This window comes from Micropterus salmoides, unplaced genomic scaffold (assembly GCF_014851395.1).
Source record: "Micropterus salmoides isolate LMB-PRFRI ecotype aquatic unplaced genomic scaffold, ASM1485139v1 Ms_hic_scaffold_19, whole genome shotgun sequence".
NCBI classification, from domain to species: domain Eukaryota; kingdom Metazoa; phylum Chordata; class Actinopteri; order Centrarchiformes; family Centrarchidae; genus Micropterus; species Micropterus salmoides.
Genome location: NW_024041039.1, coordinates 8,986,166 through 9,013,934, shown reverse-complemented (window position 1 = coordinate 9,013,934; position 27,769 = coordinate 8,986,166). Strand labels below are relative to the sequence as shown.

The 27,769-nt window shown below is 39.5% G+C and overlaps 3 protein-coding genes across 4 annotated transcripts; 1 reads left to right on the top strand and 2 right to left on the bottom strand.

Annotated features, from left to right (window-relative positions):
• Positions 1-441: 441 nt before the first annotated feature.
• Positions 442-11,175, bottom strand: LOC119910235. The gene is made up of 14 exons (XM_038728725.1): positions 11,037-11,175; positions 10,531-10,575; positions 10,196-10,360; positions 9,866-9,966; positions 7,840-7,976; positions 6,417-6,537; positions 5,988-6,126; positions 5,787-5,891; positions 5,602-5,691; positions 4,796-4,941; positions 4,487-4,576; positions 2,817-3,495; positions 961-1,064; positions 442-779 (listed from the first exon to the last, which is right to left on the bottom strand). Exons 2-14 carry the CDS (start codon positions 10,570-10,572, stop codon positions 680-682), a joined length of 2,019 nt encoding a protein of 672 aa, XP_038584653.1. The 5' UTR covers positions 10,573-10,575; positions 11,037-11,175; the 3' UTR covers positions 442-679.
• A 1,276-nt stretch (positions 11,176-12,451) lies between these two features.
• Positions 12,452-19,492, top strand: cdkn3 (cyclin-dependent kinase inhibitor 3). Of its 2 annotated transcripts, none has more exons than XM_038728741.1 (8): positions 12,452-12,551; positions 13,659-13,755; positions 13,919-13,974; positions 14,088-14,132; positions 15,608-15,830; positions 17,041-17,072; positions 17,292-17,395; positions 17,968-19,492. In XM_038728741.1, the coding sequence occupies exons 2-8, from the start codon at positions 13,676-13,678 to the stop codon at positions 18,055-18,057; spliced, it is 630 nt and encodes a 209-aa protein (XP_038584669.1). In that variant the 5' UTR covers positions 12,452-12,551; positions 13,659-13,675; the 3' UTR covers positions 18,058-19,492. The 2 variants fall into 2 exon arrangements, with proteins under 2 accessions (XP_038584669.1, XP_038584670.1); XM_038728742.1 differs by lacking the exon at positions 12,452-12,551 and adding an exon at positions 13,413-13,566.
• Positions 19,493-19,552: 60 nt separating this feature from the next.
• Positions 19,553-27,618, bottom strand: cnih1 (cornichon family AMPA receptor auxiliary protein 1). Its single transcript, XM_038728750.1, has 5 exons — positions 27,449-27,618; positions 25,838-25,906; positions 22,989-23,101; positions 22,692-22,835; positions 19,553-20,935 (listed from the first exon to the last, which is right to left on the bottom strand). The coding sequence occupies exons 1-5, from the start codon at positions 27,527-27,529 to the stop codon at positions 20,908-20,910; spliced, it is 435 nt and encodes a 144-aa protein (XP_038584678.1). The 5' UTR covers positions 27,530-27,618; the 3' UTR covers positions 19,553-20,907.
• Positions 27,619-27,769: the final 151 nt, after the last annotated feature.

The following is a 27,769-nucleotide window of genomic DNA, read 5'->3' as shown; positions in this document are numbered from 1 at the left end:
AAAGGCAACACTTGGGCAACAAGAAACATCACATGTTCAGTCACATGTTCCAATAGTTTTGCTCACTTGAAAAATGGGTGGGTTCAAACAAAGGGTGGTATGTCCTGAGTTGTTTAACACATCTAGATGTGAATACCAGGAAATGAGAGCTGAAATTCTGAACTCTTGTCTCATACTCATCTTTTGATCTTAAACCCAAATGTCTTCAGTGAACAACAACAACAAAAGGAATTTGCTTTACCGTTCCAATACTTTTGGAGGGGACTGTATTGCACCGTCTCACCTCTTTAAAAGAAAGTATTAGTAGTCTAAGCTTTGCTTAGAGAATGGAAGATTTTCTTTTCTCAGGTGTGTTGCACAACCGCCCCCCAAAAGTTCTCTGACTTTCTTCCCACATTGAAATGTAATCCCGAAGAACAACATTCTTGTCAAACAAACACGTTGGCAGTGTTCATAAAAGGTTCAGCTTTAACAGAAAATCAAGAAAAATCCCTTCTCCGTTTTTAGGCTCACTGATTTTGTCATTCATGCATTGTACACTGCTGTTATGGCCTTTTTTAACAATGTATCCATCAAATAAATCACAGCTTAGGCTCACGTTTGGTTGTAACTTCAAAGTTATGTGTGCAACAGTTTTTGGTGAGGGTCCTCGTGTCTCTGGGGAGGACAGCAAGGGAGGTCAAACAGTGCTGCAGGGTCCCTCGCTGTCCTCACTGTCCTCCCACAATCCACCGCTCATGGCTGCTGCGTGGTTCCCCCGCTGCTGAGGCAGACCTGGTCTGAAAACAGGTAAAAGTTGATCAATCTCATACGTCCAGTTTCGTATCAGCACTGAAACACCACAGAGCAATTGTGAATTTGGTTGTTTTTTTTAGTAAAATAATTCTTCTATATCACCACCACACCTGTGTTTATAGAGTCAAGTTCATCACTGTTGTAATTCCACCTGAAGGCTCTTACCTCAGATTTTCTCTGCTCGGGTTGAAATTGTGAAAGCTTTGCCTCGCTGGGGCTTGAATCGGTATGAAGCCTTGTCTGTTGTCTTTCTCTGGAGCTGAATCAGCCTGGTACATGAAGTGATGTGGATATATAGAGAGCAGGTTTGAGTGTATAAATGACAGGGGAAAATGGTATTAGGAGATACAGGATCACATTAACAATATTCATCCAAGCCTGTCATTTTTCTCCCTCATGAAGTTCATTTCACTAGTCATTGCTAGTTCTGTACTACTAAGCCTGTAAAAACTGTTGTATAATATCTGTCATCATTTGCGTACAAGCTGGAGGTTTGTTTGGAGGGTTTAAAGAAAATAGGCTACCAAGCTGCTTTGAGTATTTGTCCCTCCTTTTTAAGTATTTCTTTTGACTCCCCCCAACTTTATGGAAGTGTAATACTTCGAGTGATCAGCCATAACTTTATGACCACCTGCCTAATACTGTGTAGGTCTCCCTTTTGCCTCCAAAACAGCTCTGACCCGTCAAGGCATGGACTCCACTAGACCTCTGAAGTTGTGCTGTCGTATCTGGCAAGGCGTTAGCAGCAGATCCTTTTAGTCCTGTAAATTGTGAGGTGGGGCCTTCATAGATTGGACTTGTCCAGCGCATCCACAGATGCTTGATTGAACTGAGATATGGGGAATCTGGAGGCCAATTCAAAAACTTCAGCTTGTTGTTGTGTTCCTTAAACCATTCCTGAACCATTTTTGTTTTGCGGCAGGGCCCATTATCCTGCTGAAAGAAGCCACTGCCTGATCTGACATGTGGTACATGGTCTGCCATAATGCTTAGGTAGGTGGAACGTGTTAAAGTAACATCCACATGAATGGCAGAACCTGAGGTTTCCCAGCAGAACATTGCCCAAAGCATCGCACTGCCTCCTCCGGCTTGCCTTCTTCCCAGGGTGCATCCTGGTGCCTTATGTGTTCCCCAGATAAGCGACGCACACGCACCCAGCCATCCACGTGATGTAAAAGAAAACGTGATTTATCAGACCAGGCCACCTTCTTCCATTGCTCCTGGTCCAGTTCTGATGCTGACTTGCTCATTACAGGCCCCTTTGGCAGTGGACAGGGGTCAGCATGGGCTGCTTGACTGGTCTGCGGTTTCACAGCCCCATACGCAACAAATTGCAACTCACTGTGTGTTCTGACACCTTTCTATCAGAACCACCATTACCTTTTTTTTAGCAATTGACCTACAGTAGCTCACCTGCTGGATTGGACCGCATGGACCAGCCTTTGCTCCCCATGCACAGCAATGAGCCTAGTCCTCCCATGATCCTGTCACTGGTTCACCGCTTTTCCTTCCATGGACCACTTTTGATAGGTACTGACCACTGCAGACCGTTTTAGAGATTATCTGACTCAGTCGTCTAGCCATCTTAATTTGGTCCTCGTCAAAGTCGCTCAAATATATAGCATATGTATCCCACGATTGTCTATCACGGTTTCTATTCTTTCAAATGTTCTGATGGCATATGTACTTTTTTGTGCGGGTGTTTGTGTCCAACACAGTCCCAATGGAAATTACAGTCTACGTGTTGTTGTACCAGTCTGCCATGAGGAGGAGCCAAAGTTAAATATTGTAATTCTGCTGTGGGTTTAATATTACAAATTGTGCATCCTTAGCAGAAGTATGTGCTCCTTGAGTATTTTTTTAGTGTACATGTTTTGAGCACAGTTCAGTTACTTCAGGCAACATGTTACTACACCACATTGGGATCATTTCTTCCTAACCCACTTTGAAAGGATGTGGATACTGTAATATACTAAAAGTATGCCCAGCATGGACACAGCTTATGTGTAAAAACTGAATACCTGTTTGGATGGATCATCCCAGATGGGCCTGAAGGCACTTTTTGGATGTAGAGGAGGCGACCCCTTCCTGACACTGACCACCCTCTTTCCGTAGGAGCTGACGAGGCACGGCGTCTGCCCGTCCACACACGCCCCTGCTGTGTTTCTCAGAGGAGGGTGAGGAGTTAATCTGGGAATCTGCCACCTTAGGCACACAGTCCGCTCTCTGGGTGCATCCCTCGACTGCTGCTGCTGGCTGTACGAGGGCTTTAAGAGCACCGGCACCTGGCTGTCCTCCTCTTCGTCCTCCCCACTGTTGCTGTCCATCGTCTCCCTCCGCAGGGTGCCGTCAGGGCTACAGGAGGTGACGGAGGAGTAGTCGAAGGCCGAGGTGTCATCTGGGTCTGTCTCACAGTCCTCAAGGCTGTGGTTAGTGTGAGGAACCTCTAGCTCGTTGGTACCTTTCCCGGTGGGCTGGCTGAAGGTGCCCTGGCCCGAGTCGCTGTTGTCTCCCCATCCTGCAGCGTCGGGAGTAAGGAGGGAGCAGTAGGCGTGTCCACAGTCACGAGCCGGCTGGTTCGGGACAGTCCGGTCTCGTCCACAGCCCTTCCTCCTCACTGGGCTGCAGGACCAGCACTCCAGACGCATCGAGTGACAGCCGTCGACTCCATTAGTGAGGCCGACAGATTGCTGTTGGTCTCTGTGGGAAGGAGAGTGGAAGTTATTATACCTCCTCCTGCATCAGCTGGGAGAGTGACGGGAAAGTCTGTAGTACATTTACTACAGACTACATATATAAGTACTTTAATTAAGTACAATTTTGAGGTACTCTTACTTTAACTCCACTACATTTTGCAGGCAGTTGTACGTCTTACTTTGCAGATTCAGATTTTACATCACAGCATTAGATACACATATATTAATATAATTTATTATTTCCTAACCTCCTTTTCTTCTTTCTGGCATTTGTTCTTTCGTACTTTCTTTCGTTCCTACTTTCATTCCTTACCTTCTTTAAATTATCTGAAAACATGAAAATTCCCACTACTGGACATGTGAGGCTTTCTCTTCTTTCATTTAAATACTTTTACTTTGGATACCTGAGTTCCTTTTCCTGTTTTATTTATATAGCACCACATCACAACAACGGTTATCTCATAGCGCTTTCCAAAAGCAGGTTTAGATCATACTCTGTGATATTACTTACAGAAACCCAACAATTCCCACCAAGAGCAAGTGCTAGGAGACAGAGGCAAGGAAAAACTTCTTTTAAGAGGCAGAAACCTCGAGCAGAACCATGGCTCAGGGTGGGCGGCCATCTGCCTCGGCCGGTTGGGGGATAATAAAGGAATAATAATTGCCTGATAACATCGAGATGCACAATACCCAAGTATCTATTTGCAAGTTGATTTGGATGCTGTACTGAAATGAATGGATATCGGCTGCCTAGAAGTAAGTATTTTAATTTCCAACATTTTTGCACATCACTGAAAAAGTCACTTTCAACAAAATGTTTGCACTGTAGGTGTTCCCTTGCATGTTTTTTTTAAATAATTATTTATTCAGGGGGAAGCAATGATCTCTTTTACAGGAACGCTGTGACCTGGAAGTTGCTCCGAGTTTGACCCGACAACCCTTTGGTCACACCTTTAGGCCACCACTGTCTGAAGCCAGCAGAGGACGACACTCACCTCTGAGCTGCAGCGTTGGACTCTCTGGTCTGTTGGCTCCTCCTGCAACAGTTTGCAGAGGATCCGCCAGCCGCTGCATCAGAGCAACTGCTGTTCATGTAAAGAGTAGATATACATTTTCTATGAGTTTGTCAATGAGCCAAAGACACAAACACAGGAATTCAACTTAGTATGTGACACTGCTTCAGTAAGGGGTCAGAAATACAAAAATATCTACATACAGTTCTAATCTGATATAAGAGGCATCAACCTAAGTGTCTATACTTAAGGATCCTCTGAGTCAGCTAGTCCTTCTAATGATGCCCTGACCTTTGTCCAGCTTCTTCTCCTTCCTCCCACCGCACTTCCTCCTCCAGGATCACATGACAGCGGAACAAAAGGCTCCTCAGCGCTCGCTCAGTTCCCAGCAGGAGGCTACAGTCAGGATGCTCTTTACCCGTCCACTGCAACAAGTTCTAGAGAAGGAAAATTTGAGAAAAAAGTAAGTAATTCAGGTAGGGTTACGGTAATTTTTTAAAGCTGTAATCAACTATCAACCTGCTAAGTGTATGTATTTGACCTGTAGTACCTCTAGTGTTTCTAAACCTAAACTGAAATGTTCATTAGGCCTTTAATATTTCAAAATTTACATTTTTGTCTGTTTCTTTTCAGATGTTGAGCTACAGGTTTAGAGTTAACCTGCAGCCAGGGCTCGACTGGTAATCTGGCATACCGGGCAAATGCCCGGTGGGCCGAAGCACCTTCGGGGCTGGTGTAACGTAAATTATGTATTTCTATAACTGTTTTTAAAAAAGCCATTGGTTCATTTTCTATGCTGACACTTCTGGGGGAGGAGCCCCCTAAATAGTAGGCCTATTAAAATATTTTCTTGTCTTCTCATGGCCCCAATCTTGTGAGATGTTACGTCTCTTGGGCTAAGTGTTTCATCACACCCCTTATCCAAGCCCTTAAACGGAAGAATTATGTATTGGTGAGGGGTGTCTGACCGATTTTGTGGGCCGCCTGGGCCAAAAATGCCAGGGCCGATTTTTAGTCCCAGTCCAGCCCTGCCTGCAGCATCACATCTTGTGTAACAGCAGCGCTACAAACTGGCCTCACTGTGGCTGCTGACTCACCTGAATATGGTTCAGGTAGCTGTGTATGCGAGAGACAGGTGCCAACAGCAAGGAGAGCAGTTTCATTTCCTCTCTCTCCATCTGGCCGCTCTGTTGAATGCAGACAGAGAATATGTATCAGTATGTGTAGTTTCTCAAGCATATTATGACTGAATAATGTTGCTACATCACTTAAAAGAAGCTACCTGTGTTTTGTGACTTTTCTCAGGATGGTTTAGTCTGTTGAACTCCAGTGAGAGGAATGACGCCAGGGTTGTCGTGTATCCAAGGTACATATCCGAAAAGGCTGTCTGGACAACCCAAATCAGAGCAATCGTGTGTTCCTTTGGTGCTCAGTGTAATCCGCTGAAATCATAACCCCACCCCCCAAAAAAGCATTAACTCACGTCGTTTTGGCCAATAAGCTGCACAAGGATGTCTCCAACTAGAGATTTCCAGTGTTCAGCAGATAATCGCTCCTGCAGGGTGTTTCTGAAGAGCAGATGTCGCTGTAACAGCTGCTCCACAAACTTCAGGTATGTCTGACTGGATCACAACACAGAAATCAAGGATCACATATCGTGTTTTTTAACAGAAATACAAAGCAAAGCAGAAAATGTTCAGGTTTTTTTCATCTAACTTGGGCACATTTTGTGTTTGTTCAGGCTAACATTGCAAAAAGAAGAGATGATTTAATTTCAGTTTTTGTATCTGTGTTGTTGTAGAATATAATTGTGTCGTGACATTACAAGGTTTTTAAGGCAGGAAAAGACCCGAGCTGTTTATTTCCTCTGTAGCTACAGTTTGCTAAGTTACATAAAGTATTTAGCACTCACTATGGCTCCACAGTCATCTGGTGAGCTGGTGGCGTCTTGTATTTATCATACAGCTGGTTTAAGGTTGACACATACTCCCACTCAGAATGCAGAAGTTGCATCGCCACTTGATGTCGTGCATCTGTACAAAAAAAAGAAAATACAAATTTAGCTACACATGTATTCTTTTTATCAAATAATATAGCAACTTTGGAGGCGCTACTAAGTTTGTAAGTGATGATGAAGTTTAACCCTCAATTTGAACATCTAAATATAACAAACACAAATCAATGGCCAACATGTACTGCTCAATAGTGGTGGAAGAAGTACTCAGATCTTTACTTAAATAAAAGTAACAATACCACAGTGTAAATGTACCCTGATACAAGTAAAACTCAGGCATTAAGACACAAAATATACCTAAAGTATCTAAAGTAGAAGTACTCATTATGCAGAATGTCCCATTTCAGAATACTTTATATTTTTATCACTGAATAATAATTAGTGATGCAATCAAGTGTAAGCGTAGGTGTCATTTGCACTGGGGACGCAGGGGACGCTGGGGACATGTCCCCACCACTTTTGTCCCCATCACTTTTTAAAAGCATTTGTTAAAAATGTTCTGAAAAATAGCTTGCAACAAGAAATATTAAATAACAAATGTAAGTGCTATGAGACATGCAATGCAATGTGAATATAGAAAAAACAGATCTGCATTGTCCCCCCAAAAATTCTTAAGCTAAAAAAAAACAACATTATTACTGCATTATACTTTTATATTCTGAATTGTCACCTGCCACCTGAATTTTTTCCCTTTATATATCCACCATAAGTTGGTGCAGGAAATGTCTCCAGAATGCAGAAAATTAAGTGTTTAATACTCAAAGTCTCCCAAATCCCTCAATCAAACATTTTATCAATGAATATTTGAAATAGTATTAAAATATCTACTTGTCTTGTTCTTGTGACCCCAGTATTCTGCATTGTCCCGTATCATGAGTGTTTTGTCTCTCTAATCTGAGTCCTTAAATGTCATCTCTTTTCAACATAAAGTGATGTCCTTGTGTGTAAGCATCACTAATGTTGCAGCTGGACTAATTTAAAGTACTTTATACACTGCTGGGTACCTCAAAATTGTACCTAAGTACAGTACTTGAGTAAATGTACTTAGTTACATTCCACCACTACTGCAAGTACTTTTGAAGAAATATCAACAACCCTCCCACCCACACCCCCACCCCCTACTGCCCTGACTTTTTAAAACATTTTACTGTTTTAAAGTTTTAAAATATTTAACTTTTTTTAAAAGCCAAATGAAAATATTGCACAGCTGAAAATATCTTCCTGACATTAGACAGACAAACAGTTTTGCTCATTGTTGGTTGAAATATCATTGTGATACAGCAATCAGCTATACAGACTGGCAAAAAAAAAAACTCCTCACCTGTGCCTTCACTCAGTCCTGCTTTGAGGCCCTGCAGGAAACAGTGGAGGAGCAGCTTTCCTCTGGATGGACAGGCGGGTGGCTCAGACGAACAGTCACACTGCCTCCGTTCACCGGCCGGTTCTGCTGGATCGCTGCTGCAGTGGACATATGGCAAAATTGTCTCTCTACAGGTTTAACCAGCAGTTATTATTACCGCCCGCTGACTAGGTGTGAACACCTTTTTATGAATAATCGTTTGCTGTTTACCACTGAAATGATGATGAATTAATATGAACACATATTAGATGATACGTGTGGATTTCCTGCAAACAAACAAACACATAATTAAGAAGACCTGCATGTTCTATTCTGCTTTTTTACCTTGTACCGTGGGGTCAAATTTGGCCGGATTTTGCCACATTTACAGCACAAAGTAAAGCGTTATACTGGCCCCTAAGAACAAATACTGAATGTACTTCTGCATTTATTCAATTTCCCTATTTTCCCCAATATCTGTGCTATCGCTCTTGTTTATATTTTGGTATTTACAGTATTTTTTTAATTTCATGAGCAAATTCCCTCCATGTGTGAACTTTATTTCTTGTATGTGTTTTGTCCATTGAGGCCATGGTAGCAGGGGGCCAAAGCTGCAGGCAGATGAAGGAATGAGTATAAAAGTGAAACTTTCATATATTCTAGATTCATTACACATAAAGTGAAATATTTCAGGACATTTTTTTTGTTTTAACCTTGAGGATTACGGCTTACAGCTCATGGAAATCAAAAATCCATATCTCAAAATATTTGAATGAAGAATGTATAATATATAATACCAAAGTATCAACCTGAGAAGAGCCTTTAAGACTTCTGACACTCATTGACCCCCTCCACAAGGAGGGTAAGCCACAGAAGGTCATTGCTGAAAGGGCTGGCTGTTCACAGAGTGCTGTATCAAAGCATATTCATGGAAAGTTGACTGGAAGGGTAAAGTGTGGTAGGAAAAGGTGCACAAGCAACAGGGATGGCCGCAGCCTTGAGAGGACTGTCAAGAAAAGACGGTTCAAGAACTTGGGCGAGCTTCCCAAGGAGTGGACTGAGGCCGGAGTCAGAGCATCAAGAGCCACCAGGCACAGACGTGCCCAGGAAATGAGCTACAAGTGTCACGTTGCTAGTGTCACGTTGCTAGTGTCAAGCCACTCCTGAACCAGAGACAGCGTCAGAAGCGTCTTACCTGGGCTATGGACAAAAAGAACTAGAAAACCTCTTTTCTAATGAAAGTAAATTCTGCATTTCATTTGGAAATCAAGTTCCCAGAGTCTGTAGGATGAGTGGAGAGGCACAGAATCCAAGTTGTTTGAAGTTCAGTGGAGTTTCCACAGTCTGTGATGGTTTGGGGTGCCATGTCATCTGCTGGTGTTGATCCACTGTGTTTTTTCAAGTCCAGAGTCAAAGCAGCGTCTACTAGGAGATTTTAGAGCCCTTCATGCTGACAAACTTTATGGAGAGGCTGATTTCCTTTTCCAGCAGGACTTGGCACCTGCCCACAGTGCCAAAACCACTAAGAACTGGTTTGCTGACCATGGTATTACTGTGCTTGATTGGCCAGCCAACTCACCTGACCAGAACCCCATCGAGAATCTATGGAGTATTGTCAAGAGGAAAATAAGAGACACCAGACAAACAGTACAGACAAGCTGTAGGTCGCAATCAAAGCAACCTGGGCCTCCATAACAACTCAGCAGTAGGACAGGCTGATTGTCTCCATGTCACGCCGCATTGATGAAGTAATTTGTGCAAAAGGAGCCCCGACCAAGTACGGAGTGCTTTTCCATGAGCTGTAAGCCGTAATCATTACACTTTATGTGTCTAGAAAATATGAAAGTTTCACTTTTTGACTTAAATTACTTAAAGATGAGGTTGAGGCTATGGTTTGTCAGAGGCCAGTCTCCTGAGCTGTGATTTAATTTGTTTGGATCTAATACTTTGTATTAATATCTGTACAGCTCTGTAGTTTATATCTGTGTAATTTCTTTCTTTTTTATACCTTTCTCTCTGTTTGGATGTGGAGCTCTTTCCATCCTGCTGAGGTCTATGTCGGTTACTGTACAGCTGCAAGATCTGACACCGCATCACTCCAAGTTCTTCCTGTAGTATGACAAAGACGCAGGACCAGAGTTTGGTAACTCATTTTATACTCTGTAACATCTGTTACACATCCTTGAGAGAATCCAGTCTAATTTGAGTGTTGAGTGTGTTTGCGTTACTGTTAATGTGGCTGTTGTTGGTTTTAAATGATTATGTGAGTATAACACATGTTGTAACAAAACTTAACATTTGATTTTTTCTTAATAATTAAAACTAATCAAAGTCTCACCTTCAGTGACTCGACCAGAGCCTCCAGACGAAGTGCTTTCTTCTGGCAGCTCCTCCTGTTCTCCTCCAGTTCCTCCCTCAGATACGTGTCTCCATGTTGGATCTGACTGAGCTCCAGCAGAGCGCTGGTAAACCCTGTCTTCAGCTCCGAGACCATGCATTGTAACTGATTCATTGACAAGGGACAGCAACAGCGTTGACTTTTACTATGAAGTTGAAGCTAATTAGAATGTCTAAACTGCATTTTTGATTCTGGGCATCAGAAAAGCTTTAAATTTAAAATACACTGTCTCTTTAATAAAATTAGACTGGCTGATGAGGGAAGTTGCAACATACCTTGGAGATTTCGGTGACAAGCTCTGCCTCTTGAGGCTTCATGACCTGTGCAAAGAGACACACAAACAAGGCTGTTTGCAAACACTAAGTTATTAATGTGCACAGACCGTCACAAACTGCAGCCTGAAGGACCTTTTTATATTTCCAGCTGATAGTCTGTAAAGAGGGAAAAGTCCACCATGCAGAGAAAAGCATGTTCTCCTGTGTAATTCACTCTTATCTCCAAACATTGATCTGAAAGTGTTGCATTCACACAACAGGTACAAAGCAGGAAAGTCAAACTGTTTGTTTAACAACCTCTTCCTAACCAAATACACACCAAAATTAGAAGAAGCAAACAAAAACTGAATATCTGCATACAGTCTGATTTGAGTAGTTATGGTTTTAAGCATATGTGAATTCTGTCATACTTATCTATATATTAAAGTAAGTCTAAATGTAAGAATTAGAGTCACATAACCAGATTTAATGACCTCCCTGCATTTATTCCTGTTTGTTTGTGTTACCTGCTCAGAAGTTGCCCCTGCCAGCAGCCCCTCTGCTAAGGAAGTGGCAAGCCAGCCAAAGAGCTCAGCCCTGCAGGGGAAATGGCTGCAGGAGCCAAGATCCCTCCTTTTATGCCTGCTGACAGAAGGACAGGCACGGGTCAGCAAAAAGCTGAAAAATGGAATATGCAATTGCCTCTTGTTTTAAAACCCGACTAATATAGGATCTCCTTTTTTTTTTTAATCACTTTTCTGGGATTAAAATATGAAGAAATCACAATTTTATTGTTAGTTGTGAGACTTTCATGCTAGCTGCCTAAATGCATTTTATAATAGGCTACTTCCAAACATAATTATAATATCAGTGGTGTCCAAATATCCAATCATCCATCAAATAACATGCCACAAACACTGATTGCTGAAGCAAAAGATACAAAAGACAGCCACCAGAAACTCACCTCAGTTAAAGATCGTCAATGTTGCTTCTCCAGACATCTGAAGAGATGCCGTGAATATTAAACAAAAGACAAAACAAAATTCCCGGTGTTTCCTCTTCTGTGGAAAAACTTGGTTTCCGTCATTTGCAGTGTTTGGAGGCAGGTGTCTCGCGCTGCGATGTGCTCTGCTCTGTGCGGACGGCAGATGTCCCGCATGACGCTTACTGAGCAGCTCTGTGATTTACTGGGGAAGTCAGATTCAACATGAACGTTGCAAATACCCTAATGGAAGTATTGTTTTACGATACAGTTACTTACTGTGATTGAGCTATTGTTTCACATCTTCAGATAACACTTAAAATGTTGATGTCCATAAAGTCGTTTCTTAATATGGACATGTAAAATTTTGTCAATGGAATTTCCTACAAAAAATTGATGTACTAATTTCTTAGGGAGTGAAATAGGAATAAGGCGTAAGAAAACAGACAAAGGGCGATTCTATTATTAGCCTACAGTAACATAAATGAAATCAAAATATGATATAAATGAGAATAATGACATTATAGACAATATAACAATAATAAAAATTAATGAATTGTGCAAATAATTGGGAGAAATAAATCCAGAAATCCACTTATGTAACTCCGGCAGCCATATTATAGCCAACATCAATTAAAGGTATGAATAACAATATATATAAATATATGTTAAAATATGCATACATAGGCTTCATTACGCTGTTGGAATGTATGAATTTACAACAAATTTTATTGTATGAATTTACAATAGGCTTTTGCTGATTGATAATCGATTCCACTAATTCAAACACATTGAATATCATTAAATAAACAGATTATATCGCCAAGATTTAGAAAACAGATCATTATTTCTTGTTGTCGCCGATTATATTCTTCACCCCGCCCGTGTGAATCAGTCCGGAACTTAAATCGAGCGCACACGCGCCCTGCTTTGTTTTTGTGAGGGGCGTGGTTAAGAGGCAGTACTTGAATCTGATTGGCTGCTGGGTTCAAGGAGTTTTCAAATCGATGCCGCAGCTGACGGAGCTGTCAAAACAGTCGACAGGAGGAGAGCGTGACCGGTGAGAATTCAGAAACACGACACAGCTATACCTTATTTTTATCCACATATCTGCATCTCTGTTACACTAACACATCTCTTTAAATCTTTTCTGATAAAGAATAGATAAATGTTTAATTTAAATTTTCGATCTGACAGATGCACAGCTAACGTTAGCTACTATCATCAGCAACACATTTCTCTCTCCGTGCACCATAACGTTACAAATTACGCTCGACAATGTTCTCAGTTCTGACATTAATGTTAATGCAATGTCAAAATAATAGGCTGTTTTCGTCGGAATCTTAATACTTTGTGAGTAGTGGAGAAAAAGCTTCCTACTAGCCAGACTGTAGCAGCACAGTTTACAGGATGGTATGTAGCCTAGCCACTTGCTCGCACGTGAGCTTCTTTAAAGGACCATACGATAATGTTCTTAGCGTATTTTACTCATCATAGTACAATATCAGTGGTGGAAAGTAACTGAGAACATTTACTCAGGTATTGTACTCGAGTATAATCTTGAGGTACTTTACTTTTGTGTTTTCATTTTCTGCTACTTTACTTTTACTTCATTACATTTGTTTGACTTTAGTTACTAGTTACTTTGCAGGTTGAGAAGAATAATGCAAAAAATAATCATATAATTAATGATGATTCACAAGGTTCACAAGATAGCAGTTTAAAAACTAATCCCACCTTTACCAACTACCTGCAGTAACTTAAATTGACCATTCTGCATAATGAGTACTTTTACTTTTAGAACTATATTTATTTTTAGGCACTTTTGTACTTAAATTTTGAGGACTTGTAATTGTTACAGTATGTCTACACAGTGGCACTGCTACTTTAACTTAAGTAAACACAATATCACATGACATTAACACAAGACATTTGAGGAAGTCATCTTTGGCTATGGGAAACACTAACAACAGACATTTATTACCATTTTCAGGCATTTTATAGAAGATAATCAATGCTGAAAATAATCATTAGTTGTAGCCCTACACTTTATATCACTGCCCATAACTTCCAAAGTATGTGCCATGGTTTTGGGGGGATATTGAGTTGGTTTACATTTGATCCAATTCAACACTGAATTTCTCTGTCCTTCCTACTGTCTCAACAGTCTGTTGAGCTGTTGCCATGAGGACAAGCGAGTTTGACTCTTCATCTGAAGAAGAGGAAGTTGGAGAAGAGCAGCTGACTCCCTTCCACATCTCCTGGTAAGATTCAGCGGGTTCCTTTCGTCTTGAGTTACCAAAAGTGTGTGTTTTCTGTCAGTATGATGTAGGTAATGTTTATTCTGAAGAGCCAGTTTGTTTTTAATTGGTGACATGTAATACAAGCATGGCTGTTCAAGTATATGATATTTTGGTTGGCTTAAAGGTTACCTCTGTCCATAGTGGAGTGCTCACAGTTTCTTGGGATATGTGCACTACCAGGTAAAGTTGTAGTTTATTATTTTATTTATTTCTACAAGTCACTGATTTCACTTTATCATAAGGTTTTGTGTTACTGATCATAAAAAAAGAAATCATCCTTCATCTGACTTCAGGTTGCAAATTCAAAGATATCCGCAGGAGTTTGGAAAAAGATGTTGGTAAGTCGACCTTAATCCTTAGTGGTGCTCAAATAAAATAATCTGCAAGAAACCATGTTAACATTCACAAGTAGATTTTAGCTTTTATTAATTTTCATGAAATACCTCATACCAATAGATTGAGGAAATGTAGTGAGAGAGATTAAAAGTTAATTCAGCACATCTTTCTGTAATTGACAACATCATGTAAATTGTCATTGTCCAAGATGTTCTCCTGTTATTTGTCATTTTGTGAATTCCATATGACTTTCACAAAATCTAAATGTTTCTTGTTGTGCAAATCTATTCTTCTTTTCTTTCAAAGTGCATTAGATACAGAATCGTTTCACAGAAATTAATCTATGTCCAGCCATGTCTTGCTGTTTGGTGAAAAACAAATAGTATTTTTTATAATGTGGCTTAGAGCTGCAACTAACAGTTATTTTCTCCCTTAAGTACTTAATGGTTTGGTGTATGAAATGGGGGGAAAAATACAATTTGTCACAATTTAATGTGCCATGTAACATCTACAAGTCACTTGTTTTGTAACCTCTAAGGTATTTAGTTTGATGTCACATAAGACAAAGAAAGTCATCTGTCGTGGAAATTATATTCCCGGTGAGGGGCTGAGCAAATAATTGAGTTACAACAAACCGTTGTCTTTGAAGAATTTATTTAACAAAAGAGAATAAACAGAGAACACAAATCAGCTGGACCAGAGGTTCTGTCTCCTAAGACAGTCACTAGTGTCTGGCCCCCAGCAAAAGGCTGCAAATCATTTACACAGTCTAGATTTCTATGTTTTGGCGAACAGAGATCCTCTCTCGGCCTTGAATGAACATTCCAGGAGAGGAGAGGAACAACAAGAGAGGGAAAGCACTAAAAATTCACAGCTCTGACCTAAACCCTAGTAAATGTGGACAGACTAACATAAGAAGTATAGGAGAGGAAAGGTTAAGGATAAAACACAATACATATTAATAATAATAATAGTAAAAGAACATACATAAAAGATTAAATGTAAGAGGACACAATTTTCTGCCATAACATCATCAAACATCATAACATCATAACATCATATTGAAGAAGCTAAAACCAGAGACTGTTTTTCATTTCTGCTTGAAAATTGACACACAAAAACATATGCAAAAGTTAATAATTTTCTGTCAATTAATTTACCAATTGTTTCAGCTCAAGTGTAGCGTGTGTGTGTGTGTGCGCTAGTGTCAATAGTATTTTAGTCTGATTATCCGGTTTGTGTCATGATGCAAAGGCCTTACGTAATGCTTCATCACTTTTATGTTGTTTGTGAAAACACATAGATGGCAGCTTCTTGTATTAAAGAATGAAAGTTTCTCATTCTCAATATGAGAACCAGAGCCAGTGCCATTTAACATATTGCACCCCTAAAATGGTCGTGTTTTGGACCAGTCTCTCAAGAAAAAAGGGCTGTAACTTTCAAGAAATAAACTTCAACTGTCTTGGCTTCCTCTCAGAGGAGCTCCAGAACCAGGGGGTGCAGGAGGTGTTTGTTTTCCTCACCAGAGGAGAACTTAACAAGTACAGGGTCCCTTCATTGCTGGAGGTCTACCAGCAGCAAGGCTTCACAGTTCACCACATGCCCTTCCCAGATGGAGGCGCTCCTGAGCTGGAGCAGTGCTGCCAGATCCTCGAGGAGCTGCAGATCAGCCTCAAGAACAACAGAAGGACTGTGATCCAGTGAGTGTGTACTGATGATTATTGTGATTTTTGGGGAGCCTTTATTCTTAAAGTGAAAGGGACAGAAACTGCATGATAAGAGAGAGCGGAAGATAAATTGGCAAATGTGAATTGGGTGACATGACACAAAGAGTCTTGTCATGTCACCCAATTCACTTTTCCCAATTTATCTTTCTCTTTGTTTTGGATGAAATAATGTAACAGAAAATGGCAGAATGTGTGTTTAGTATTTTACCTGATTTGTCCAGAAACTCAACACAATACATAATGATAATACAAATAATAATAATACAAATGAGTACCTTTCTTGGTTGCATTTTTTTGTGTCTCTCTTAACTTAACTCAAGCAGCTCTACATGAACAGAAATAAAAGTGAATAGAAAGAATCTGAAAGAGCGTTTTAGTGGTGGACAAACTGGCATCCTTTGATCGGATTATACGGCAGCATATCTGCTGACATCATGACAAGAAAAAAATATTTTGAAAAGTTTTAATGATTGACAGCAGAGGTTTTCAAAGTGTGTGGCGGACGTTTATAATAACTTGAAAATTATCTGCTCAGTGTCTCATTAAGATGTGAAATGTTTTGTGTTTTAACAAGATCCTTTTCACCTTTTAACGAGAAACTGAGCACATTTCTTTCTCTCTGATAAATTCAGATCAAACATTTTTTATTCTGATTGATTATTATTGTTGTTGTTGTTATAATTAGAGTAAAATGCTCCATATAAACACAGATACCGAGAGCAGCCTCAACAGACTAGAGCAGTAAAAGGAAGTTTGCTGGTTCAAGTGTCACTCTGTAAAACCAGGACAATAAATTCTATTTAGAGACTCTTGAATCCCCAAGTGAGCTGATAAAGCTGCTCACAGGCAACAGGGAGAAAGTGGCTGTAATGGACTCGCCTAATGTATGAGTGAGTTCAAATGTGTAAATGTGAAAAGCCTGCAAATAGCTGTTCCCAGGTTGAGTAAAGCTCGATTCTACCATGCTTTCTGCGACAGATTTAGCTTTTGTATTTTTGAATTTGAAGTATTTTTAAACCTTTTGAAGTGCCAGACAGCCCTAGAGAGGCAGTGTACATCTCACCACAAAGACATCTATTCCTGCATCAACACCTTGGGACACCTCTCATTACACAACTGAACAATTTGCTTTGAGCTTTCAGCATCTGATGGGCTTCTGTGCTTTTTTGTCCTCACCCTTTAGCTGTTACGGAGGTCTGGGACGCTCTGGATTAAGTAAGAATATTTTACTTTTTCTTTGAAAGTTGCTCTTTGCTCCGCCTGTCATATTATTTATCATGTTAACCTGAGATCAGTGTGTTTTTCTTTGATGATATTTGGTTTTCTAAATATGTAATTTAATGTTGAAACGTTAGACTTTTTTAGATAATATTAAATCCTCTCTGATCATTTTGTTTCATTGCTCTGATTGCATGACTGTTTTCTGCTCTTCAGTCGCTGCCTGTCTGCTGATTCAGCTCTCCATATCCATGACGGCAAACAAAGCAATCGAAATCCTCAGGGAGCACAGAGGAGGAGGAGCGATCCAAACTGTGAAGGTGAGAGGTGACTTTTCTCCCCCTCAGAATCTGTTATATTTAAAGCAACGTTGCTGAAGATTTGGTGTTTTTTTTGTGATATGGTGTCCCTACAGTCCCTACAATTAATAATGATCAAAAAACTTTGTTAACACAGCCAAACATCAAGCAAGTGTGACAACACAAGACACAGCAATATTACTTAATAATCCAACAGAAAGAAGGCCAGCTCGGCGTCTGTCTTGCAGCCTCTTATTTCTGATGGTATAACGTTTAATAAAGAAATGTGATAGTTCAATCAACTTCTAAACAGTTGGGCATCACATTGAGTCCATACTGAAATGGCTGCCTTTTAATGTAAGAATGTAAAATAAATAAAACTCTTGAAATTAGGGCTTGGCGATAAAATTATTACAATAATCATATATCATAATAGTTTACTTAATGTTACCTATGCATATTTTTAAAAAAAAATGCTGTTTGTCATGTTCTGACCATAAAGAATAGTTTAAAACACAATTAACCATCTGTTTTTTTCAGCTTTTACTCAGGAGCAAAAATCGTGTTTGACTTGACTCATTTTTTTTCTGTAGCAATACAACTTCCTCCATGAGTTTCGGGAAAGGTACACAGCCTACCAAGAAAGCCGAGAAGTTCCCACAGAGCGCTCGGTGTCTCGGTGATCACTGCTCTTCTCTTCAAATCATCGATCTCTCATTTGTCAGCGATTCTTTCCTGATTATGTGTGATATAATTGTATTCTCTTAGGATTGCACTTTAACAGAATACTCTAATATATTGCATTTTCACCTTCATTAAAATGAAATTAAAGTCTTGATGAGGAAATCCTGCCGGATTTTACTTGTAAGCTTAAAATATGTTGTTTGCATTTATATCACATTTAAGATAATGGAGATTTTTGTTCCTCTCCTGTTGTAGCTATACTCTATTTTTAATTTCTCTAAATCTGTAACACTGCAAACCAGTAATTTCTCCATTATTTCTAAAATATACCGTATTTTACATACTGTCGCATGCTTTGTACAGGTCTGCATTTTGGTTACTTAATTCCTCATGGTTGATGCAAAAAAAAAAAATCACAGGTGTAATCCCTGAGTCTGCGATCACATCCATTGATGACCACACATACTTGTGTCCTTATGCAACACATTGCTTGCTTGCTTGCTTAATGTAAGTCACTGTGGACCTGTATGTAGGGTTTATATTGGCCTTGAAAATACTTTTTGTGGTTGAAATAAGGTATTTTTAGAAAAGGAATATGCCTCATCTGTTCTTTGTCATAGCGCTGTCATCTCACTATGGGACACTGGGACATCTAACTCATGCTACCCAAAGAACGGGGTCACACCAGTAACCTAAAGTTCATCCTGAGAAAACTGATATTTGTGTTGAGAAGCTGTTATAACACAACTTATCAGGAATTCCTACCAAGATCATATAGTAAAGATAAGTCTAATTTTGACCAAAGTCTTGATTTCATTTAAAACATAAGGACTTAATTTAAACAAAGTCCTCTTGAATTTGATGTTCAGGTCAGTAAAAAAGGGTGGGTTCATCTCAATGCTCTTTGTTTCTTTGTTTAGGTTAAAAAGACTAAGAGACTGGAGCCATGATAGCAGCTCTGTGAGGCTACTTACACACAGTGGTGCTTTGGCCTAAATGCTAAAAGTATGCTAACAAGCAAGTGGTAAGAAAATATAATTTTCCATGTAGTTTGATGTGTTAGCATGCTAACATTTGCTAATTGGCACTAAACTCAAAGTACAGCTGAGGCTGATGGGAATGTCATTTGTTTTGGACAAAGCGAAATTTGGATCTGATGATGAATTAATCCTGTAGGGACAATGAATCTATACCACATTTGACAGCAATCTATCCCAATTTGTAGAGATATTTCAGTAAAAACATCAACCTCATGGTGGGGCTACAGGAAAAGTTAGATCATCAAAGTCATTCAGTTACACCTTCTGGGAACCATGAATGTCTCTACCATATTTCATAGCAATCCATCCAATCATTACCCAACTATTTCAGTCTGGACTTAAGTTGTGGACTGACAGTCCTGCTGGCATGGCTAATAAAATATTTGTACTTCTGTCTGCTCGTGTACTCATTTCATTTAAAGGTGTTTAATTAAAACAACATTCCAGTCCATAATAACAGAGTGGGATAGTTTTATTGAGATTCAAATAAACTCAAGTTGTCATTTCCTGGACGTAATACGATGGGATCACATAAAAATGCAATTTTATCTTAAATGATCACCCTTTCCCTGACAGATTTACATATGTGAAAATGGCAATAAATACTCTAGTATTTATGAAAACATCTGTCTAATGGCCTCAACTCTAAAAGAAATCACACTCCAGATTTGATCGGAAATGACCCGACACTGCGAGGAGTGCTTGATATCCTGGAGACAAAGTGAAATTAAAAACATTTCATGAATAAATAACGCTGTGGAATATTTTCTGTTGAAATGAACAATGACAAAAACAGTTTTGAAAAAAAGGTACATTCAACAGCATGGCACATCAGCGCTCTCCTACCAAAGCTCAAATGCAGAAAGCAGAGACTAACAAAGTATTGTTGCTTCCTAATGCTGAATATATTATTGTACTGTTGAGTCTACCTTTTTATTTATCGATAGCTGCAAGGGCAACTCTACAGAAATACAGGTCAAATACACATTGCGGTCTACTCTGGATTCACACTTAAGAAAACAAATATTGCCATTGATTTCAACAGGGACTACAAGATTTAAATGCGATGATAAATAGATCTGAAGTATGGAAACAATACATCAGATTGTTTAAACTGATGCAAAAACCAGACTATGATTGTCCCTGTGCAACACGTTTCACTAAGTGATAATAACCCATGCACTTCAGCCCTATCTGTACATAACTTCTCTTAAAAAGAAATCAATTTTAAGACCATTTGTATCTATGGGCAAGAACAGAAGTCTAGTTTACACTTTGCTGTTTGTTTTAGTGACGATAACGAATCACATGGCAGGTATAAATTAGCTTTTAAAGCCCAGAATCTAATTCACAGAAAAAGCTAATGCAGTTCAGCACACAGCTCAAGATTCACACAGATTTTGCACACCTGAAAATGGCTACCTAATGTGTAAACACTCAAAAGTTGGGAACCAATATGAAAAAAAGAAAACCTTTATTTAAATCCCAAGCATCAAAATCATCACACCATTAAAAATAAAAAGGAAAAAAACTTGTCCATTCAGGTTTGTCCTTATTTCCCATAAAACTTTAACTATAGTGCTATGAGAGGAATGCTCCGACCGAGCAATTCTCTTAAAAGGGGCTAAATGTTTCCAAAATGACACGCTGCACGGCATGTGTGTGTGGTGTTAGGGTCGAGTTTGTCCACTTGAAATGGCGTCTTGTGTTGCTGAACGGTGGTCTCCAGCAGGTCCAGTGTTCCAGCACTAAGATCATAGTGTCTGGTCATCTACTGTACATGCAGGTCCTTTTCCTTCATTGTCTGGTTTAAGAGCTCACCAGAACATAAATCATCCTGTTAGAAATAAAAAGAGAAAGTGGACAAGTTAAATACTTTAAAATGTTTTGCAAATATCACAGCTCACTGTGATGGATTTTACAGGGTTTTACATCTTTTGTTTAAGAGGTAATTATGACCTTAAATTCAGCTACAGTTAAAAGTCCAGTGTGTAATATTTAGGAAAATCTGTTGACAGAAATGCAAGATCCTATGTTTTCAGTGGTGTATAAAATCCCCTACATAACAATTCATTATGTTTTTATTACCTTAGAATGAGCCATTTCTATCTACATACACCGCGGGTCCCCTTACATGGACGTCGTCATGTTGCACAGCCATGTTTCTACAGTAGCCCAAATGGACAAACTTCTCTACAGAGTGCATTCTGTCACCAAGTTGAATACGTATGAGGAGGATAGTAGTAGTAGCAGTAATAGTAGTCGTCGTAGGGTTTATTAGAAGTAAGAAGAGACATGAAATTTCGACACATAGGGACCACACGTATCATTTAGCACAAGAGCTAACAGTGTCTCGGCCAACGTAGCTTCTCCTAGGCGCTTGGAAAGGGTGGGGGAGCGGTGGCTGAGCCGTTGGTTGCAATTCGCAACCCTCACCACTAGATGCCACTAAAACCTAAACACAACCTTTAAGCAAACTTTTCAGAATTTTAGGAAATATTATTCGCTTTCTTGCCAAGAGTTAGATGAGAAGATTGATCCCTCTTATGTGTGTGTTAAATATGAAGCTATAGCCAGCAGCTGGTTAGCTTAGCTTAGCGTAAACATTTACTCATTTGGCAGACGCTTTTATCCAAAGCGACTTACATTTGAGAAACAACATACAAGCATCAAATACAGCACGAGATCTACAACTGACAATATATACTAGTAAGAGCAGCAATAAATACAAGTAAGAGCTAATGGAACATATTGCATCAATGGGGTAAATACCGAGGGAAAGAAGTGAGAGTTAACAAAAAAGTGCAATCAATACAAGATAATTGTAAGGGTATAGGGGGAAAGAAGAGCACAGGAAGTGCATGTTAGAGGTTAGGAGTTTGAGGTGTTATGAGAGGAAGTGTTTTCGGAAGAGATGAGTTTCAAGAGCTTCTTGAAGTTAGAGATGAACGCCCATGCTCTGATGGCTTGTGATAGCTCGTTCCACCATCTGTTAAACACTGGAAACAGCTAGCCCTGCTTTTTCAAAAGGTTAGAAATCCACCTACTAGCACTTGTAAAGCTCACATATTTTATCTTGTTTGTTCTATCCATACAAAAACTTTAATGTAAAATTGACAGTTCACCATTTTATACAGTTCAGTCAGTCTCGGACTATTTCTTGGCCAGATAAGTAGCTAGAGCGCTCCATGGAGCTACTGATCCCAATCAAGAAACAACATATAATCCCCCCTAAAACCACAAATTGACGTTTTACACTTTTTAAAATACAGATTAAACAAATAAGAGATCCATTGTTAATTAGTGATCTTTAGCTGTGCTAGCAGGCAGATTTTGTCACCTTTGGTATATAAGTCTCGGCAAGAAGGGGATAAGCGGATTTCCCAAAATTTTGAACTGTATGAGATTTGAGTTCGCACAGGATAAGTATTATCAGGAAACTTACCGTCTTTACTTTAAATTAGAATACTTAATTTGCACTAGACTTTATAGATTTACACATCTTCCCCATCATTACAAACTGGACATCCCCAGATTATACATAAAACAAACGCTTACAAAAAACAAAAAAAAGCAGAAAAATTATTTTGTACCCGTAGAGATAGTAGAAGAATGACAGGAGGTAGAAAGCCAGTTTGCACCAGCCTTCTTTTTGACAGAACGCCAGGATGTCAGCATTCATGATGGTCGTTGGGTCGTAGAGTCCTGGACAGCTCATCACTGGTCTGCTCATATACCTGCATCACCGCAAAATAAAATGGTTTGTTAAATCAGATTATGCTTCCCTTTGTGCAGGTGTTTGTTGTGAAAACCGAGAGCCTCAGGTACTTCAGCCTTTTATTGAAAGACTTAACACTATAGTGAATAAATCCTTTACATCAGATACCCACCTCCAGACGTGATAAGCCAGTAGTGGTAAGTTGAGACAGAGGGTGAGCCACTCGGCCGCACAGAAGAACATCACGCAGAAGAAGAAATGGATGAGATACTCTGGGAGCACCAGCTGAAAAGAGCAACGTTTGAAGAAAATTTCAGAATCCACATACAGTTACAATACAGTCCAACAGCCTTGTTCTTCAAGCCTGATGCTGATACACTGTCAGTAATATTTAACAAATTCTAAAGCTGTCCACAAAAACTCATTAATAACCAAGTGTGGTATTGAATAAAGTTGTATTAAATAAATGTGACTTGTGGGACGTGAAAGGACACTGGTCATGGACATTACACCATGAAGTTACAGAGCCTCAAAGGCCTTTTTTTAAAATGGAGAAATGTGAGCTATTTAAAGAGCCAGACATAAAAAACAAAAAATTGCAGTCGGCTCCACAGCGAGTCAACGACGGGAGTGAAATACAAATGAGCTCCAATGAGATGCTAATTTGAACAGAGCAATTATATACACACTTTCCTCAAATTCTGTGCAGTTGAAACCTACTGTGTCACAATATCAATGTGATGCTACATTACTTTACATCACTACTATCCAGGAAGCTATTGTGCTGTAGGCATAATACATGAACAGTGCTTTGTCATGCACTGATCTGACAATGTGGAACACAATAAACAGGGTGAAAAATTAAGACCTGCCACCTGCAAACTGGCTAAAAAAAAAAAAAACATCACCAAACTGAGGGGGGGGGGGAGGGGGAGACCTAACTTGGCCTATAAACAAAACTCCCACAGAGAGATTTATGCATTACCCTCAGATGTCCTCTGTCTAATGTGGCAAAACCAAGAGCAAGGCAAAACGTGTGGCTGTTTTTAGCCAAATCATCTATCACAGTTTTAGCCTTAGCCACTGACTAATAATCATGGAAAATCATGTGAGTTTTTGGTAGAGTTTAAAAATCTACTACAGGCTGTTGCAAGTGAATAGAAATTTCCCACCCTGGTTACATCATGCATTATTGAGTCTGAGGACAAGTAGAGGGAACCGATCAACAGCTTGCTCAGGAGTGTTATTGCACATCTCAACATCAACATGTTCTGCAGTGAGGGCAAATCTACAGATCATCCCACTTCCTGACAAATGGACCATGCTGTGAACACTAGCAGTGTTGATGCATCAGGCTGTCTCAGGTTGACGGAGTTCGAACTGGAGCGGGGTTCAGGGGGGCAGATGGAGGCACCACATGGAAGCCATGCATTCAAAAAGAGCAGAGGGAGGGGGCAACAACAGCCCACAGATGGAAAGGTGAGGGGCGTGTAGGATGAGGAAAGCACAGGGAGGGGGGGGCTGTAATGTGTTGAAATCCTGCACTGTGCTGCCAAATCCAAAACAACTGATCACAGCACAAAATGTGCCAACAGAGCTGAGCATACCACACGCAAAAAGACTGGCCATGGTCAAAACTGCAGATAGTACTGTGGAGTGCATCATGGATTAGAGACAAGAGGAATCTGTGCTTTTAGCTTAAATAACTCCTCCTACTACTGAAATCACTAACCAATCAGTGGTCCTAAATATCGCTGAGCTGAGAAGTGTTGGGATTCTGCAGCCATCTGTTGTGAACCACAGGTGATGTAGGTTAGAGCCAACACTGAGCTCATATACAGTAGTTCTGCTAATTGCTGAAGCAAACTGCAGCCTCCACTGCATAGAGAAGTGAAATGATTATGTGATGTGCAATAATAAAAACTTTCATTTGAAGCTTGAAACATTAATTTAACACCAATAAAACATCGCCCTATATATACACACAGCTCAAAGTATCCACTGTTCAAAAAGCTTTGCTAGAAAATCCTAAATGATATGATCTGTATTATGAATAGTGTTATGTAAAAGCTTTGTCTGGACTGTGTATCAGCCTGGTGTCATGTTATCGCTGTCTAAAACTTTAGACAAGTTACCCAACTGTCTGTCTATACTAGGAATTTTCCGTACCGGTAACTATAACACTATTAGCAAACAAAGGGTAGGTTGTAATAAAAATCATGCATGTTTTGAGCATTTGCAAGTCTTTTCAGTTAACAGCTACACTTCTTATCTATAATCAATAACACTGCATATTTAATCCCAGAGAATATTATATAAAACACACAGATTATAAACAGTGTAATTGGTTAGATGAGGACTCTACAACAGGAAGCACAATCCATTATTTCAGTTAATGCTCATGCCCTTAAAGTTGCACTTTTAAAGTCTTGAATAGAAAAAAAAGATATTTAAAAAAAAATTCTTAACAAATGCTCACAAAATAAAAAAAATAATTTCTTTTTCCAAGGTAGTCTACTACATGAAAGTAAAAACCCTGAGACACAGGTGGCATGTTGTCTAATCCTGAACTAAACTCTGGCTTTAACTCTGAGATTAGTTAACTGAAAAGACATTTGCAAACACTTCTCCGTGCAAAATGACAAGACTGCAGACTGAGTTGAACTGAGCGGGCATTAAAGATTGGTACAAACCTTTATTGCAATTTTGACTCTTTTAATCTTTTTGACCTTTTCAACTGTCTTTTTGCCGTTAACAAAGTGTAAAAAAAAAAAACAAAGAAAAAAAAAGCAGATTAGGATAAACAAAACAAACAAAAAGGCGTTAGAGTTTGACAGCTGACAAGATCACTGAATTCATAACAGGCAGGTTATTTAGCAAAACAGTGCAGAGAAATGATTGAAAAAGACAGATAGGCGGATAAAGTTACACTAAAATAAATGAAAAACCTTTCAACAGAGCATATCTGCATGCAGTCAAAGAGGCAAAGGAAGGTGTGTCAGGTGCAGTAGTGTCACTTACCGGATTTAAAGTGTTACACTGATCTATAGGATTCTTGTAATCAGTCTTCAGCTCATCAAATGCTATTATCTGGAGGGACAAGACAGTCACAATGTAACAATGAACAGAGAGCAGCTCGGTATATAAGGACATTTTATGAACAAAAATACAATGCAATTAGGCATTGGACGGCTTTGAATTTGGTCAGTAAGATAGAAGACTTACAGTATTCTGTATGTGTTATTTCCCTCAATAGCAATATAACAAATGTTTTGTAAATGTTCAATAAATGTTTGATTTAATTCAATTTCACAAACAAATTAGCACCTAATTGTTCTATTAAGATATTTATTTTGTTGAGAAAAATTATCCATATTGAATGATATAATTTTTTATGGTGCAGCCCTATTTGAAACTTTCTTTAAATGTACAGTAACTTTATGTGCAATATTTCAAACAAGCAACACTTTTCCAGTATAATACTCCCTTTCAGGGGACTTTTCATAGTCGATTGAGCTGTCTTTTTTCTATTGAATCATTTCTTCAACAAAATCTCAGAAATATGAACAATAATAAGGATTATGTTTCCAGAGTTTAATATGTCTTCAAATTGTATGTTTTTACAGCAGCCAAACATCCACCTGTTTACAAAATGACATTAAACAGAAAAGAAGCAAATTCTTCCATTTGGGAAGCTGAAACCTTAAAAGAATGATTTTAATACAACTAAAAAAAAAAGCAACTGAATTGTTAGATAATTTCTGAATTGACACATCGATCAATCAGCTAACGTTTCAGCATCACTGTCAAAGCAATTTTGTAGTAACGTTACATTTTGTCCAAGTTTCCTGTTGTTCAACCTGAAACTTTTACATTAAAACAACGTAATGACATGACATTTAAGTGTATGTTCAGTTTTATTCCATGTCATTTTTATTTGCATTGATAAAGTCTCGTTAACTTTAACTAATTGCATCTATGGGATAACCATGTGTAACATCAATGATCTAACTTTCTTTATCCCGGACACGTTATCTAAAGCTTACTGAAAAGTTTACAACATGCCCTGTTGACGTTTTGACAATAAAGCTAACGGTATTACATTGTTACACAACGACGCTCACAGAAACATGTGACCGTTTGTTGTTCCAGGAGTAAAACTTAGCTAAGCCTGCTAACTAACTAGCTGGCTAGCAAATAACGTTACCTCAACACTAATCATACGACAAGCCTGACTAAACGTTCGCTATAGTCAGAATACGGTTGTTAAAAGGTGAACCATGTCACGGTATTACGATAATACAACGTATGAACAAAAGTATGCTCGTCTTGGTGTTTTCACTGCCAGCTAACTTTAGCTTCAAGCTAACGGCAGGGTGTGTGCCATTCATTCTACAACGGACCCGTACTGCTGGCTTAGATAGGTTCTGGTCCAGACGCAGCCGAGACCCGATGTGAGTAACGTTACCGTACGTAAAACCCAAAAACTGTCCCGGTGTGAAGCTACAAAGCTGGCCTAGCGATAGCCCGGTTTTTGCCAGCCTTTCTTTCGTTCTTTCACCCACTTTTATCAGCGCTGCTGGTGTGGCAGGCCAGCAGTCTTACCTGAAGTTGTCTAAATGTGTTACTTACATGCCAGATAGCGAAGAAGATAAGCGCCGCCGTGAGCAGCAGAGCAAGCATGTAACAAAAGGCCGCGAATGTGAACGCCATTTTTTCTCCGGTTCTGCTTGTCGGTTCCTGGCTCGGTCAGCGGATGATGCAGGCAGCTTCGCAACCGATTTGAGATTTGGCAACGTGTCTTCTTCTTCAGTGCGCGTTCAGCTATCTGGGGGTCCTTATTGTGGCATTACTGCCATCTTCTGGAGATCTCCTTCAGTGTTTACAGTTACATGTACTGGCTTTTATCCAAAGCGACTTACATTTGAGGAACAACATATAGGCATCAATACA